This window comes from Poecilia mexicana, unplaced genomic scaffold (assembly GCF_051168715.1).
Source record: "Poecilia mexicana isolate PSO_F unplaced genomic scaffold, ASM5116871v1 scaffold_6, whole genome shotgun sequence".
Taxonomy (NCBI): domain Eukaryota; kingdom Metazoa; phylum Chordata; class Actinopteri; order Cyprinodontiformes; family Poeciliidae; genus Poecilia; species Poecilia mexicana.
In genome coordinates, this window is record NW_028263375.1 from 29094466 (window position 1) to 29111208 (window position 16743).

General features: G+C 36.9%; 1 protein-coding gene across 4 annotated transcripts in view; it reads left to right on the forward strand.

Moving 5' to 3' along the window:
* The window catches only part of LOC106922992 (pleckstrin homology domain-containing family A member 7-like), a 140449-nt gene that overhangs the window by 69748 nt on the left and 53958 nt on the right, over nucleotides 1-16743 (forward strand). For all 4 annotated transcript variants that reach the window (XM_088006550.1, XM_088006551.1, XM_088006552.1 and 1 more), the window contains one exon: nucleotides 1692-1775. In XM_088006550.1, the coding sequence (XP_087862676.1) occupies nucleotides 1692-1775 (84 nt within the window). The remainder of the gene's footprint in view (nucleotides 1-1691; nucleotides 1776-16743) is intronic.

Genomic DNA, 16743 nt, shown 5'->3' on the forward strand with positions numbered 1-16743 from the left:
AAGGGATTGGTGCCTTCTGTAGCTGACCAAAGAAGCGTTATTGTTTCTTTGGTCCCATCTAATTGATGGAACCAAAACTTAGACGTGTATTTTATTTCATTCCAGACAACATGGGAGAGTCTGTTGGTGGGGGAACTGTGAGAAATGCAGAAAAATCTGGATGAGTGGCAAGAAGAAGCCATTGTTGACAGATGTTTGATTTGCAGGTTCTCCACAAGTCATGGTATTGTTGACTGCAATGTTGATCAGATGAGATTGAAATTATTCTTCAGAGCACATTCATGTATTAGAATGGTCCAATTCAAGTTCTGATCTAAGTTTTAATTATGATTCTGTGGCAAGTCTTGAAAATTCCTCTTCACATTTTCTCCATATTTTATTACTTGGCTGGAGCCAGAGATTAGGGTCGTCCAGATAAAACTTTTTCATTTCCGATACGATACCAATATCGCAGCTTCGAGTATTGGCTGATACCAATTTTGACCCAATATGATATCGGCTCAAATCAGACACGCTTTTATTACCTTCTTTGTACTGTGGAAAGTTTAAGGGTTGATCAGAGAACTGTAGTCATGTGATTCTTATTTTTTTATGTACTGTTTTTATTGTAAACTTTTGTGCTTCATGGCTTTTTATTCTTTCTAATTTTGTAACTTGATATGCTCCTTTTACATTAACATTATTATTCTCTGTTAAGTTGAATCTTAAGCTGCCCATATTGCACTGTAATATATTGTATTAATTTTGATAGTACCTTGAGGCACTACAGATGAAAACTAACATAAATGGCTAAATGCAATCACATTTAAGAGGTTTTTATACTTTTGGTTAAACCTCAAACACCTGCTGCTGCCGGCAGTATGAGCCGAGCAGACAGTCTAACAGGTTGTGTGTTCTTCCTGTGTGTGACAGGTTGCTTTTAGCCTGGGAGCTAACGGTGTCACTGTGTGTCCCTGTTATGGGATGCGTTTCGGCTCTCCTGGGAAAAACCCGCGCTCCGCCGTAGGCTTCGTTCTTCCGCTACATCAAACACAACTCTCTGCAGCACGAGCAGTGCTTTCTATTGACTGCTAACCGAGCCTTGGAGTGGTTCTAAACCTTTCACCAGTTTGTTTTCGCTGAGTGGACCCGCTGCCTCCCATTATTAGGTCTGTGGCTCTGTTGGAGACAACCAAACAGCTCTTCTGCTGCTAGAGCGATTTAAGAGCCAAAACACATGGAGCTATAATTGAAACAGACAAGCTAATGAGCTGACGGTTTCTTTTTTTTTTTTTTTACTTCTATTCAATAATTCAAGTGGATACACACTCAGATGTTCACACACACACACACCCACACACACACAGTCTGCACCACTTGGTGTTGTTTACTCAGTCCAGTTGGTTGAGGCTTTTGAATGACCGATGGAGGCCCACGCCTGAACGCTCCGCCGTTTGTGCTGAGCCCAACACTTTGCGCCTCGCAGGGCAGGCGGGACGGGTGGCTGGGAGGGGGGCAGAGAGGGGGTCGGGAGTCGACCGCCTCACATTCAACACCGGGCTGGGAAAAGTCATAGTCCAAGGCCTGTCAGGGTGGAGAGATTGATAAGGGGTTCTAATTGTTGAGGGTACAAATATAGCAGGATGCCTTCAGTGTTTACTGTGCCTCAGGGGTTTGCTAATTTCATCTCTTTCTCTCTTGTGTCTCTTCAGTCATAACCAAAGGAGCACGTCGTTCTGTCATCCTGTAACCGGACAGATTTCCTCAGAGAACGTGGACTTCCTCCTGCAGGAACAGTAAGTGAAGAGATGTGTTACTTTTCTGCACCTTGAACCAGGGGAGCATGATACGGACTTAAAAAGTCTTAAATTTTTGTATCAAAAAATAAGGCCTGAAAATGTCCTAAATTTATTTACTTATTTAAACTAAGTTGGCCCTTAATATGTCAATCACAGGTCTTAAGTTTATTCTTCGCACGACCACTTAATCATATATTCTATTTTTTTTTTTTCTCACAAGACATTTTTAATTGGGTACTTAGGCTAGTGCTAACTAGCCAGCTAGCTTTTTTGCATTAGTGGAAATTTATTGCCAGTTGGCTGGACAAAGTTCATACGTTTCTTTGAAGATGTAAGTCTTAAATTCTATTCATGATGGTCTTAAAAATGTCTTGAAAAGTCTTAAATTTGTGTTGTTGGAACGTACAGAAACTCTCCTTAGAGCGTTATTGTTCTACTATTTACAATGATAAAAATTATTATTTAAAATGATCAGTTGCGTCTTTTTTAAGTAGCTGTTTAACTTTGTAACTTTATTGATAGTAAAATAGTAAAAGTAACTTTTCCAACAATTTTATTTCTTTTTAAACATTATTTGAAATTTATAGCTACAACGATAAATCAGGATTCTTATCATTATAAGAAATGTTCATGATAAATGATACAAGATAAATGATATGATAAATACCTTGTCCGTATCTTAGACCATAGATATAAACGTGTAGAAACAACTTGTTACCTTTAGTGTGTGTTTGCTTTCTACACCTGCTCCCATATATATTGGCTTGAACATCAACTCTTCTTTAACTTATAACAAAAAGCTATACTAAATTATGAGATATGAACGAGGAAATCCCATAAATCATATCTGTAATTCATATTTTTTGGCTAGCTCCCCTCAGTTTTTCCACAGTTCAACTTGCAGACTCTCTGGTTGAACTCAAAACCAAGTTCCTGTTTAAGAGGCGACCTGAAGTTAGCTGGATTTGCTTTCCCCACATGTATCTGCTGTGTGAGAAAGTTCTGTGCTGTTTGAAGTTAAGCTGCTTTTATTTCATTCCTCGGTTTCTTGTGTGAAAAAGAAAATGTTAATGTTTTTTTCTCAAGGACATGCAGTGATGTTATGAGTATTCTTATCGTCTGCTGATGCCTCAGCAGGAACGAGGAAAACATCGCTCCCCTCTAGTTTAGACCAGGAGCGGAGAAATACAGCTGAGCGTACTTTTAGTTCGATCTGTTTTTCCCCTTTTGGAGAACTTACCAAAATATGAAAGTTCTTTTTTCTCTCTCAATGTTCAAACCAAAAACTGAGCTCACCTTCCCCTTATCTCTGCAGCTAATGGGGTTTGGGAATAGCTATAATAAGACTACTTTTTATTTAGAAAGTTTTTTTTTTATAAATAAATAAATAAGGTAGACACTTCTTTCTCAAAGAGGGAAAATCAATGTTTTCTTCTTTTGGCAGAATAAATTTTTAATAGTATGAACAGTTCTTCAAGTCTTGCTGCGCTTTATGCTGCACGGTGTTGAGGTGGTTGGCACTGATGCCTTGCAGCAAGAAGATCCAGGGTTCAAATCCCACGCGAGGGATTTGAACCCTGGTGTGCTAATTCCAATCTGCATGGAATTAGCATGTTGTCTCTGTGCCCATTTTGGGTTTTCGTCATGTACTCACCCTTCCTTTCACAACTGGATCCCCAGATATAACGTGTCGTGACTGTGCATTGTTCTGCTGAGAATCTAGAGATATTTAAAATGGTGTTTTAATAGTACATGTAAGGTATGGCATGTGGAAACTTGCTAAGCTTATGTTGAAGATGCAGCAGACCTGTTCTTATTACATCTGAGTACAAAGTAACAATGTCTCACCAGTGTTGCAGAGTCAACGTAAAAGCAACACGGTGAAGTAAAGCTGGATTTTTTTTGCTACGCTCTTGGAGTAGCAGGTGTTTTTTGTCAGACTTGTTTTGTGTTTATGGGTCTCAGGTTCCCTCCAAAAGGCTCAGCAGATAGAAAATTACAATAGAATAACAAAGCTTGTACAGAAACAAGAGGTTTCACCTTAACAAACTGTAAATGTGTCTGGTGTAATTTTGGCTAAAACTAGTTTTGTTCATTCAGTGAAGCTTCTCACAGCGGGTAGAATATCCAGACATCTTATTCAACCAAGAGTAGCGGTGCTTCATACTAACATTACTCAGATGGTCGGATCTTTAAGCTCATCATATCAGCTGCTTCTTGGTGAAACGCTGGTGAAAACATTGTTTAAAGGCTAACAGAGGAGCGGTGCTGTGAGGACTTCCTGAAGGGAGAGAGGCCCAATTTCAGTCCATTAAATTACAAAGTCATATTTGACATGTATGGCATGCGAAAGTGATATGGTGACGTGATCGTTCTATAAAATGGCACTGTGTTCCTGGAAATCACATTATACTGCCTCTTTAAATGTGATTCGGGTGTGTAGGAGCAGAGACTCGTCTAAAACGTGCCAGCGTCTGGCCGTCGGGGACCAGAATTTTCTCCCCTTGATTTAGTCTGTCAGCTCAGTTGGCCGTTTCTATTGGCCCCAGCAATCATTACTGGCAGATATCGATCGAGAAGAGTTTCTCTTTTCTTAGAAGGTCAAACCGAAGAGCTTGTTGACCACCAGAGGATAAGACACAAAGAAAAGATTGAGGAGGACAAATTGGCCAACGTTTAAAAGTGATGTTACCCGAGGGAAAACTGAAGTTGTGTGTTTTGTTTTTTTTACACTTTGTCTGTCCAGATTAGAGAAGAGACAGTAGAAATAAGTGGAATGGATAACAGAGCTGACAGTTTATGGTGTTTTCTGCAGCTGCAGCAGCTGTTCAAGAATTATAAAAAAAAAGGATGAATGTTAGCCACAAAAAAAAAAAAAAAACAATAAGGTCAAGTTTTATTTTCTTTTGAATATTTTAAATTTGCTCTACGAATAAATCTCTGAATGGATTACTACAACTTATTTGGAGTTACGTTCAGAAGAGAAATATGCAATTAGGCGAATTTATCAGTTCTGAATGGCCAACAGGTGCAGGTCCACTGTGCTCCGACAGTTTTATAAGGGGAGATCAGACCGGGAAGGTTTATGCACTTCTTCATTTAAAAGAAAATATTCCTATTTATGCAAGTTTGCTTCATTACACAAGAAGCAACCAAACTGGATAATGGCAGCAAACAGTAAATAAATGTTGGGGTTTTAAATAAAAAGCATTACATCATCTGCATAAAGTGAAACTAAACCTGAGTTTCTGCAGGTGCAGAAGACATTTATATTTTTCTGATTTACAATATAAGACAAGAGAATTTAGGGTGGGAACATGCAAAAGTAAAAGATATACCAATAGAGAAAAATTAATGTTGAACTACACGTGATTATGAGACGTGGTTGAGATCATGTTAAAATTTAATATCACACATTAAAATCATCAATGGAATTTTAAAGAGCTGCAGAGTCACATCACACATTTAGTCACTATTGAGGTGAAAGCTGGGAGAAAAACCAGAAATCACAGGGAACTATGAATTAAAAATTAAAGATTAAAATGATCTATGATCAATATTAAAGTAAGATTATCTATGTTGTCATTAAAGTAAGATTTTTTTTTTCCCAGTCTGTGACACAGATTTCTTAGAAGGACTAACTTGTGAAATTATAAACCAGTCTCTTTGTGCTGAGCTGTGGGTTCATGTATTCATGACCCAGAGAAAGAAATCCTACTAATACATCACTGGATTATTTCAGCTGGATCCAGGTTAAAATGCTGCCTACCAGTAAATAGCTAAAATAGGAAATAGGACATTGATTTCCTTTATGCTCAGCTCTAAATTATAATCTCATCTGCTGCAGAGTTCAGAATAACTTCCTTTTCCTTTGTAATTAACGGTTTTAATTGCTGTTTCTGGGCGTGTCATGAATATTTAATGAGGCTGCCTCGTCTCACCTGCTCTCCTGTAAGAGCTCTTCGCTCTCAGGTTTTGCAGATATCGATGCTTCTGTGATTGAATTAGCTGGTTTCAGCCCATTAGACCTCTGCAGGCTCATACAGATCTTGGCTACCATTATCTTTTTATGATTTTTGTAAGTGGATAACTGGATAAAATTAAGCCAGATTTTCCTGTTTTTTTGTTGTTGTTTTTTTACAGTTATGAACACATATTTGCTTTCTTTCATTTGGAGAACTGCTAATGTAGGACAGAATGGCCGTGGACCCGGCATGGACCTGGATGAAAATGATCAGCGCTATCACAGCAAAATATGCATCATGGTGACAGTTTCAACAAATATGCAAAAAAAAATTTTTTTTGTAAAAGTTACATACTGCAGCTTTAAATAACAGTCCTGTGGTTAGAAATGAAATGAGTTAAAGAAGGAGCTGCGTAATAGCACCACTGTTAGCTTGTCATGTTGTAATGTTTGATTAGATGCATGCAGGTGAACCATCTGTCATGGCTGAGCGTTATGTAAACACATCAGAGCCAAATTCAGTCACTAATTCAGGGAAGATCAATTAATCAGGCCTATGCAGCAGCAGATCTGATTAAGGGGCGCATCAAAATGTAATAAAGTGTCATTAAACAGACACAGTCTCTTCTTCATTTCCTCTTTTTTTCTCCACCATTCCGTCACTTTTCATTTCCTCTCTCCATCTTTCTCCATCCTGCTTGATCGCTGTAGCTTCTGTTTCCCTTTTCTCCCCTTTATGCCTCTGTGGCTTTTTGTTTGAATTTGCATTTTTCGTTCATCTGAATCCTGTAGTTTTTGTTTTCAGAATTTTGTTTAACTCTTATTTTTAATGAGATTTCACCTAAAAATCAGCACAGCTAGCTTTCATAGGTTCTACTTTAATCCAATCTTTAAAGACGAAGCACAGAATGTTATTGCCAGCTGTAATGGTACTTTTAGAAGATAACATGTTATATATTAAAGCTTTACTATTAATTCTGGCACTTTTAAAGAAAAGACTAAAAGATAAATAAAAACTGTTTTTCTTATGACATTTTTAAGATCTAGACCCAAATGCAGGCAGGAAGCAGGTGGAAAAATGGGTAAAAATAAAAAAGGATCATTTAAAAAAAAGAACATTCAAGAACTTACAAAAACTAAAGTTTAGAAGGAGTGAAAATACTAAACCACAAGAGGCATTTCTGCTGGAAACAGAGACTGACAGCAGTAAACACCAGCACAAATACAAGCTAGGAGTAAAAACACTCTCACGCTACAGAGATCTATAAACGGTAAATAAAGACTTCAACTCAAAGCAGAATAGAAATACATATGAAGTGGAAATAGAACAAAACCACAAGGAATCTTTAAACTATTTAATTGAATATGACAAATTCTAAAATAAGACAAAACCCAAAGGTTTTAAGTTTTATGCTTTATTGGACACATCTTGATAAATATTTGCTGTTCTTAAACAGATGGGACAATTCTCATGTGTAAAACAATGCTTAATTTTTGTATGCATTTTTTATAGATCAGATTAAAAGCATTACACAGGCTTATTTAAAATAAGTAGTTTTTAAGTCTCAAATTTGATATCAAGTTTAAATTTTATAAACCATTTAGATATAAAATTTGAAGTAATACAATGTTTTTTAGTGATACTTTCAATCAACAGTAACAATTATAAGTCAAGTTTTTCTTATTTACAAGTTAAAATAAGAAAACACTTATAAGTTTAAAAATAATTAAAGCAGAAAGTGGAAGAATATAACTTTTATCCAAACATGTTTAGTTTGCAGAAATGCTCCCCTCTCTAATACAATCAAATTAAATGATGGAAATGTTTCCACCTTTTTCAGAACAATGAGGACAAAAAACACATAAAGGAAGAAAAATAACAAAAAATTTAAGATACAGCAATCAGACTCTTAGTGGTTGATACCAGTTTCCACTTTCCTTTAAGCTCTAATAACAGGTAAACTACAGACAGCCTTCTGGCTCTGTTTTCTGGTTACTGTGTTTTCCAGCTTGGATCTATTTCAAATCTGACTCTCAACTAAAAGAGGTTTCAGTTCCAACCTTTTTTTTTTTTTTGGCTGCAATACAAACAAAGGAAATGTAAGTCTTTGCATTTGTGTCCATGCTGGTGTGAGCTCTCAGGCTACTTTCATCTGGTGAAACTGTGCTTTGAGGGTTATTGAGCAGGATTGGAGTGGAAGCTTTCAGCTGTAGGACAGAACTAAAATAAAGCGAGAGGCAGCGACACGGCTCACCCACCGCAGGAAAACCATCTGAGTTAGTGATTCATTTAAATAGATTAATTATTTCACATGTACACAAGACCTGTTTCATTTTAGAAAGGTTATTTACTTAATATAGCTAGAAATCTGTGCATGCAAAATACTTTGAAAAGTGTCATCTACAGGTGAAACTGAAAACATTGACTTTGTAGGGATTTCAGGTAAAAAAAAAATGTTTCAAAACCAACATTTCTCATTTAAATCAAATTATTCAAGGCATAACAGTGTATGCAGTAACACTTCAAAAATGTTAACCAAACTTGACTGTTAGTGTAACGAAATGGAACGTGGTATTGGACTCACAAGAACAAATTAAGTTCTGATTTATGCTGCATTTTTCACAAATTCACTTTTCTGTTATTTGTACAAATATTGAAAATTTCATAAATCACAAACAGTATTTAAAAAAAAAACAACATATTTTATAAGGTAAAGTGTGAGTAGTTAACTTGCATAGGAAGCAGATACCAGTTTTAGCATCGTTAGCAGTTAGCCTGTGATGGTATTTTAATTTGGCCGCCAGGTCGTTCATATCTTGTCAGCCAGTGTGTTTTCTCCTTAAAGAATACTAAAATGATAATAATTTAAAAGTGTGAGAGGTTTCTTAAAAGCTTGTAGCCTATAAACATGTGTTAGCTAGTAAGCTAGCCCAACAAGAAGGATTTTTGTCAACAACAACCTACATTTGGTAAAAAAAACTAGCCTCTTGTTCTAAGCTTTGCCTCGGCTGTTGAGAAACAATTGCTTCCTGTTGAAGTTTTAAATGATTGGATATGATTTTACTGAATCGCTAATGTTTGGCTGTGACGTATCTAATGTGCTAGCTTGATGAGGCTTACAAGAAATGGTGTGTGCTGTGAATGTGCTACAATATCTTTGTCTTAAACTTTCCTCTTGCTCTGACTTTATTTGCTTGATATTTTGAATCGTGGCCAACGCTGACCCGGTGTCTTCATTCATGTCCAGAGCCAAGAAACTGTAAGGTATACAAATAATTTACCTTTGCCAGACCATAAAACAGAACCAGTGCATTTGTGTGTTCAGTCGTGAAGAGACCCAATATCAGAAACAGAAACTAAACTATTTTTTGGGTAAGGTTGTGACACTTAATTATTTATTAATGCTGATTTATTATACTGCGAAGTTTGCAATTCAGTAATAGTAAAAAAACAGAATATATTGTTTTCATATAATAAATCTACACAAACAAGAATGCGAAAGTAGGAACCACACGGTTCCTACTGTTGGTGTGCAACATCTGGTCATAGATGAGGAAACCCAAACTTAAGATTCACAGATAGAAATTTTGTGCTGCAAATGTTCAAGCTGAACAACAGCCTTGAAGCAACAACTTTCAGGAGTCTTACCATCAACTTGCTGTTGCTAGGAAACAGTTGAAGAGGTAGCAAAAAAATTGTTGTAGCTGGACTTAAATGTTTCATGTTTCCTGTTGATGTGAGCAGGTTATAAATGTAGCAGGTTAAGTTGGTGTACCTTAACCAGGCAGTGGGATCTTTTTGTCTTCAACATTTGGAAAGCATTTCTTAGTCCTCTAAGTTAAGCTAAGCTAATTTATTTCACCACTTTCCATCTCACATTTCTAAAAACCTTCAGACTTTAGTGTAAAAGTATTAACCCTGAGTAGTTAGCTACATAAGGAAATAATTTAAGACATTAGTTATAAAACCATAAGTTTATCACAATCCAGAGCAGGTTTTAATCTTGTCCTTTGAAAAGTGAATGTGCTCCATATGTGGTAGTAAATGTTTCAATTTCAATTTCTAGCTGTGTTGTAGCATTTAAAGCACTGACAAAGTAATTTCAGTCACTGTGCAGAGAAATGGAAGATTACATTCCCACCCACTGTTTACTACAAATACTAATTATCTTGTTACTTTGCCACCACAGAAAACAATACAGCAAAGACAGTTTTAGCTGTTCAGCAATGTAAGTGTGACAGGCAGGGTGTCTAAAGTTTGCCCCTACCTGCTTTATTAAAGAAGGTAATCCCCACCAACACCATTAAAGGATATAATTTATAATTTCCTGCACTCATTATTCTATACATCAATACATCTATGAGAAATGTGACAATAATTAGGCTTTTCATGCATCTGCGTACTATTAGACCCATTTTAATCTGATAGTTGATGATGATTTTATAGTGGCTGCTTATGGTTTGAAAAAGCAATGAAAAGATGCTAGTGAGTGTCAAGGACAACCTATTGGGTGAGTGCTGAAAGCAAAGACTACAATGTAGAAGTGTAGGTTGGCTGGACATTTACTTAGTATATCCACCCATCTACAAATACATTATTACTTCTGGATATTAGACTACGCTGTCTAACTCCTGTGCTTAATTAAAGTAAATGCCATTTAAGTTAAGCTATGCTAACTCCCCTTAACTTAGAATTTAAGTTAAGCTGAGTTAACTCAGCTAAGATAACTTAGTTTAACTTAGACGTAAGTTTACCTAGCTATAACTTAAAAGTCAGCAAAATTAAAAATTAGCTTTTAAGTTTACTAAATTAACTTAAATAAGCTAAATTAACATAAGTTAAAAGTTAGCTTTCAATTTAGCTGAGATAGCTTAACTTAACTAAGCTAAGTTAGCTCTTGAAAACTTGGTAGCGTTAGATTTGAGTATAATAAATTGTTTAAATATCGAACACATTCTGTGAAGTTATTGGTAAAAGTGTCATATTACATTTGTTAAAAGCACAATTCCTCGGAGTGTTGGAAGCTAACGGCTAGTTAGTTAACGGCCAACTTTTTTTTTTTTAACAACTCAATCTGAAGATCTTCACAACATTTGGAGCATTTTGTTCTCAGCTGAAGTGTTTCTGTTTGTCCAGCCTGTTTTCATCAGAAACTTACCTCTTAGAGTTGCTTTGATTCTTTCATGCATGGTTGAGAAATCCTTCAATCTCCCGTGGCTGTGGATTTCTCACATATTATCTGCTCTTTCTGTTGTCGACCCGTGGCTGTGGGAGTGTTGAGTGTGGCTCACATCCACAGCATTTTAAATAACTTCAATAACTTTCAGGTACCGTCTTTTAGTAAAATGTCAAACTTTTATAGAAATGGCTCTTTCTGTGTAATTAAATCTAATTTCTGCCCTGTCTGTTCATAGCATTCCTCAGATGTTTTTTCTTTTTTTCTGGATGAGCAGAAATGCCCTCCACCTTTCTTACTCAAGGTCAATTTTGCAGCGTGGAATTATAATGCATGTGCCATTTGCCTTAGATGAAATAATCTCCATGCCATCACACTTAGATGACACTTCTGATCTTTGAATATGGTCTCCCTTTTTCATGACCCTTTTTTTTCTCGCACCAAAGACTTTCCACCAAGGTCAAATTCCCCTAAAGTTTTCACTAAAGCACTGGAACTGTTTATGTCTGCGTCATCTTTAATAATATACACTGTACTCTGTATTTCTGTGAACCCTTCACTTTGGGATTTACAGTTTATGGCTTCATTTCTCGCTTTTGATATCACTTCAAAGAATTGGCCTATAGTTTGGTCATTTGGATTAATGCGCTGATATTTCTGAAGTTATCACTTCAAACGTTTATTATCCCTTGAACTGATCTACTGTTGAACTGTTTCCAGTGTTGCTCTGCAGTAAAGTTATATTTTGACCAATTGATATTAATTAGAACTTGGCAGAAATGTCTAGTTTTAGGACGATTATACATTTGATGAAATGTAAAAAAACTAAAAAAATAATTTAAGGTAGTGTGGGTTACAGTACCATTGCTTTCCAAACCAGTTTTTTACATTGGCTAATAACATAAGGTGACCACAGACTGTTGCCTGAAAGTAGTGCACCGATATGAAACTTTGGGCCGATATCGATATGCGATACTATTACTGTTTCTATGGCCGATAACCAGTATTTACCGATATATTACCGAACAATCACCACTTGGCCAACCTTCTGCCCTGTTTGTCCTGAAACACAGACAGCACAATCAGATGGAAATAAACATTGATGGTTAATATCCAGCTTTACTTGTCCCATATTTTTTAAAATCGACTAACATTGACTGATACCAATGTTGATGCCGATATATCATACATCCCTACCTGAAATTGCCATCTGGCTGGCTTTAAAGATATTAATTATTTCCAGATTTCTGTTTTTGTTGTAAGTTTTTATTTTTCTGACTAGTTTTGCATTTTAATATTTAGTTTGTATTTTAAAATTCTTATTATGTTTGTTCTGTTTCATGTAACTAAAAGCCCATCTAGTGACAGACAATATAAATTAGTTTAGGCTGTATGTCTTAAAGTGTATGCTATTAACTCTTAAAGGTGCAGTATGGAACTTTTACAGAAAATATTTTTTATATTTGTTAAAACTATCATTATGTTGTAATCTGTGAAAACATTGAGCCCCTCTGCCTTTCACCCAGTGCTGGCTGCTGAAATGCACCACCAATCACAGCCAGGAGGCGGGTCTTAGCATTGTCCATCACATTGTCCATCACACTCGTCTACATGTGAGTGATTGACAGCGCCAAGACCCTCCTCTTGTTTGGGAGCCTCTCATTTCTTCAGACAGCAATAATAGCTGTCCTGACATAGTAACTGCTTTAACAAATATGTAAAGAACATATTTTTCTAAAAGTTACATACTGCAGCTTTAAAACAGCAAATAAATGTATTGAATTGAATTCTACTGTAAAAGCCTGTAGGGACATTGCTTTGCCAGTTTATATTTTTAATTTAATCTTTCTGATGTAAATGTTCCAGGTCCATTTCCTGCTGAATAGAAACGCCACATGTCTGAACCTGTGTACACCAGTTCAGCCCACTGCTGAGCCTAATGCTTAAAGGTCAGATTAGTTAGAAAGAAAAGGAAGTAGGTAAATTAAACTAATTCAATTTCGCCTCCTCAGACTCTGCAATCAGAATCCTGTTGTGCAAACCACTTCAATCAAAGCTGCCGCACCCGAACCGCTCTGTGACCAAAGACTTTTTATTTTATTGTGTGACTTTAATTGTGTCTGTGTGCTTTAATTAGACAATATGCAGCGGTTGAGTGGCTCTGTGCGTTAGCACCGCTGTAAAGGTGAACCAAGTCAAGCAGACTCAGGCAATGATGTAAGGAACTTTCTGATTCCTCCAACCAATCCCGGTTCTGTTTTTGTCAGGTGGACGAGCTTTACCAACCGCCAACTCAACCCTGACATTTAAAACAATTACACAAAAAACTCAACTTTTAAATTAGAAAACATGGAACTCGTTTACACTTTTTAGGTCTTGACCTTTTTTAAAGTTTGCATGAAATCCTCCTGACAGCGGACAATGTCCTCCCACACTGTGGCACGCAGCAGTTTTGCATTTGTAGGCAGAAGCTGATACTAAGAGGAAAACACAATTAAAACTCTACACAAAAAGTGTTTCCCAATTAGAAGGCATAATAAGACAGTCCAGGTTATGACAAGATTTCGGACTAGAAACTGTAAGTGATGCTGAATTTATCCGAGAGAGGAACGTTTTGTTGCCTAATTATATTCAAATCTGTGATGGAGTTGAGCGTGACAGAACCATTTGTTTTCACTTTTCAAACTAATCAGACACACTCAGCCAGCCGTCCCCGTGCCGATATTTAAAGTCTCATCTGTTTTACTACAGGAAGTCGTCTTTCGCCTCCAATTCAGAGGCGCACAAGCAGGCATCATAATTTGGAATTAGCTTGAGAGGCCAAAGGGCAATGGCAGGGACGACGCAGCTTGCGTCAACTATAAACATAGCTAGATGTTAGACTACACAATTTAATGTCTTGAAATTGGGCCTCTGTCTCTTTGAAAACTTCTGCTGGTTCTAAAACTCCGCCTTCAGGAAATCATCACAACATGGCTCCTCTATTAACCCTTTAAGAACGTTTTTACCAGCATTTCACTGAGAAGTAGCTCCTTAATGAGCTCAGCAGATGTGCAGTTCTACCAGGTGTTTGCTAATTGCTGCTGGCTAGTCTTAAGGACCTGAGTGTGGGGAATTGGAGGGGTAGAGCTGCTCTGTGAGGCAGAAGCTACGAAACTCCAACTCAAAGGAGGAGCTGCATCTTGAAGGCGGAGCTAGATCCACCCAGGCGTTTTGCACAGCTGAACAGTTGCCATGGAAATTAAAGGATTTCTCAAACATACACGAAAGAATCAAAGCAACACTTCAGGTATGTTTTGATGAGGAAATAACAATATAGCATGATGTAAAGCTCATAAAAGTTTATTTTACTGCCCCTTTCAAATAAACGCCAGGCCTGGTGGAGGGGGCAGCTGAAGCATGATGGCTCGCCAGGCTTATAATGCACTGAGGGAAACCCTGATGATGATCAACATGCTTCAAACCTAAAAACTGTACTTTTGTCACATTATTTCTAGCAAACATCCATAAATACCCAATATCTGTTTTAATGAAACAAGGATAATCGATCAATGCAGATCATATTTTTGAGCGAGCGAGAGAGTTTTCTATTTCTAATTCCACCCTGAACATGGAGAATGAAGAAACAGATCCATCATTATCAGAGGTACAATTTATCAGCCATTAGTTTTCTATTTTTTCCCCCTGCTTTTTATCATAGAGAAAGAATCGTTGGACCATTGTGTAGCATGACTCGGGGGCGTCAGCATCATAAAGAAACATCTAGCCATTAGCATCCCGTTTTTATTGTCCGGTAGCTTGCATCTGTACAGTTCGGTCCACCCTCTCACACACTGCTGCTCAAATGAAGCTTTACTTCACCTTAGGCTGAAAAATCTGCCTTTTTGTTTTTGGCAGTTCTGCTGCTCAGATTTTTACATCTCTTTGCCTGTTTTGACAACTTTATTCATCAAAAAAAAAAAATGGCATTGCAGATTTTAGCAGATGGCTTTTAAAAGCTTCTGTGCATTTTAATTGGTTGAAAAATTATATGTTTCTCCGGTATATGATTTTTCTACATCAAAGGTCGTCGATGAAAATTTAACTGCAACTCAAAAAGTATTTTTTCTCCGTCAAAGATCTAAGTAACATCCAACTTCATTTGTCACTGTCGGTGAAAAATGAAAAGGCTTTGAGTGCAGTGCCTATAGAAAGTACTCCCTCCTCGCATGCATTACCATTTTGTTGCTACTGGCAGAATCAGCATAATTAAAACATTTTTTTACCAGAAAATGTACAAAAAAATCCCTTTGTTGTTAAAGTGGAAACTGTTTAAAAAACAAAAAAGAATGATAAGTAATAATGATAATAATAATTAAGTGATTGCGTAAATATTCACTCCAGTCCACTCACTGTGATGTGACTACAATTCTCTGGAGCTCTGTTGAATCTGCCCAACATAAAATATTCAGCATAATTTATGTTGAATATTTTCATTGTCATTATTTTGTAGAAATTATGTTTTCTCATTGACATTAAATGTTTTCTTTTTTGACATTTTTTTGTCAAAAATACCACATTTTGTTGATTATAATTGATTTGTAAAATCGATACAAAGGGTAAATCACAGGCAAAGAATATTGCCATTAAAAATCCAAAGAGCTTCTGATAGAGCAGCAGGGTAAGAAATAGACAGGTAAGGCATAACTCTCCTTATTATCATCATTATTATTAAATGTAAGTAGTAGTAAAGCCACTGCAGTCATGCTCTCACTCACTAAAACTGGAGTCTTCATCTCTGGTTCTTCCTGTGACTTGTTGATGCGTCTCTGAGCTAACAGAGCTGAATCAAAAAAAAGCTCAGTTACTTTCTCAGTCAGATTTCCAGAGTCCTGCTTATGACCCAATGATTTAACTCAGGTTTGTTGAAGCAAAGACACATGTAAGGGACACTGGCCCTCAGTAACTGGAGTTGAAGTGCCTGGCAGTAAAGACTCCCACATTCTGCACCAGCACAACTTCATCAGCTCCGTGTCGCATACGAAACTATTCAATGTGAGCACTGTTTACTGTGCAACACGGAGAACCTTTAAGTGGTCTTACAATTGACCTTTGCACGGTCATGTCCGGTGGTCGTCCGCTTTGAGTACGTCGCGAGTCGCAGACCTCTGCAGAACGAAGTACACCCAAGTATTTTGTGGTCTTAGATGTTGCTAGGCAGTCAGTGACAGTGTGAAAGTTGTTGCTGCCAAGGATGGTGGAGCCACTTCTATTAGCTCATTGCTAGTTTGGTTAGCTTTTACGTCGTTGGAAACCAGTCTAGTTTGATGATCTGCAACATCTATGTTTGACAAAAAGCAAAAACAAAAGAAATGCTGATGACCGCATAGTTTATCATCACACTTTAAGTCAAACTTTGTCAAGTTTCATTTGTATACCACATTTCAGAACAAGGCAGTTCAAACCACTTGGCAACATGAATCCATAACACAGTAACCAATTAAGATGCATTACATTTTATCAAATGCCATCATCTAAATCATCAAGGAAATATACAACAAATAAACTGATCAGTGTTCCAGCAATTATGAATCTAAAGTTATTATTATTTTTTTTAATTAAAGCTACTCAGTGTTTTGGTAGTTTTGCAGTTTTCAAGAAGTTTGTTGGAGCATAAAAACTGAATTGTGGATCTGCCATGTTTGGTTCCTTTGCTCCTTGGTAGACAATAATCCCGTGTTTCATTAGCTTCCATTTGTCTTGTCTGTTCTGTAAAGCCTGTGAAGCAGTCTTTAGTCTCTGCTTTTCTCCAGTCTCAAGGCTGGATTAGCTTTAGCTTAGCATA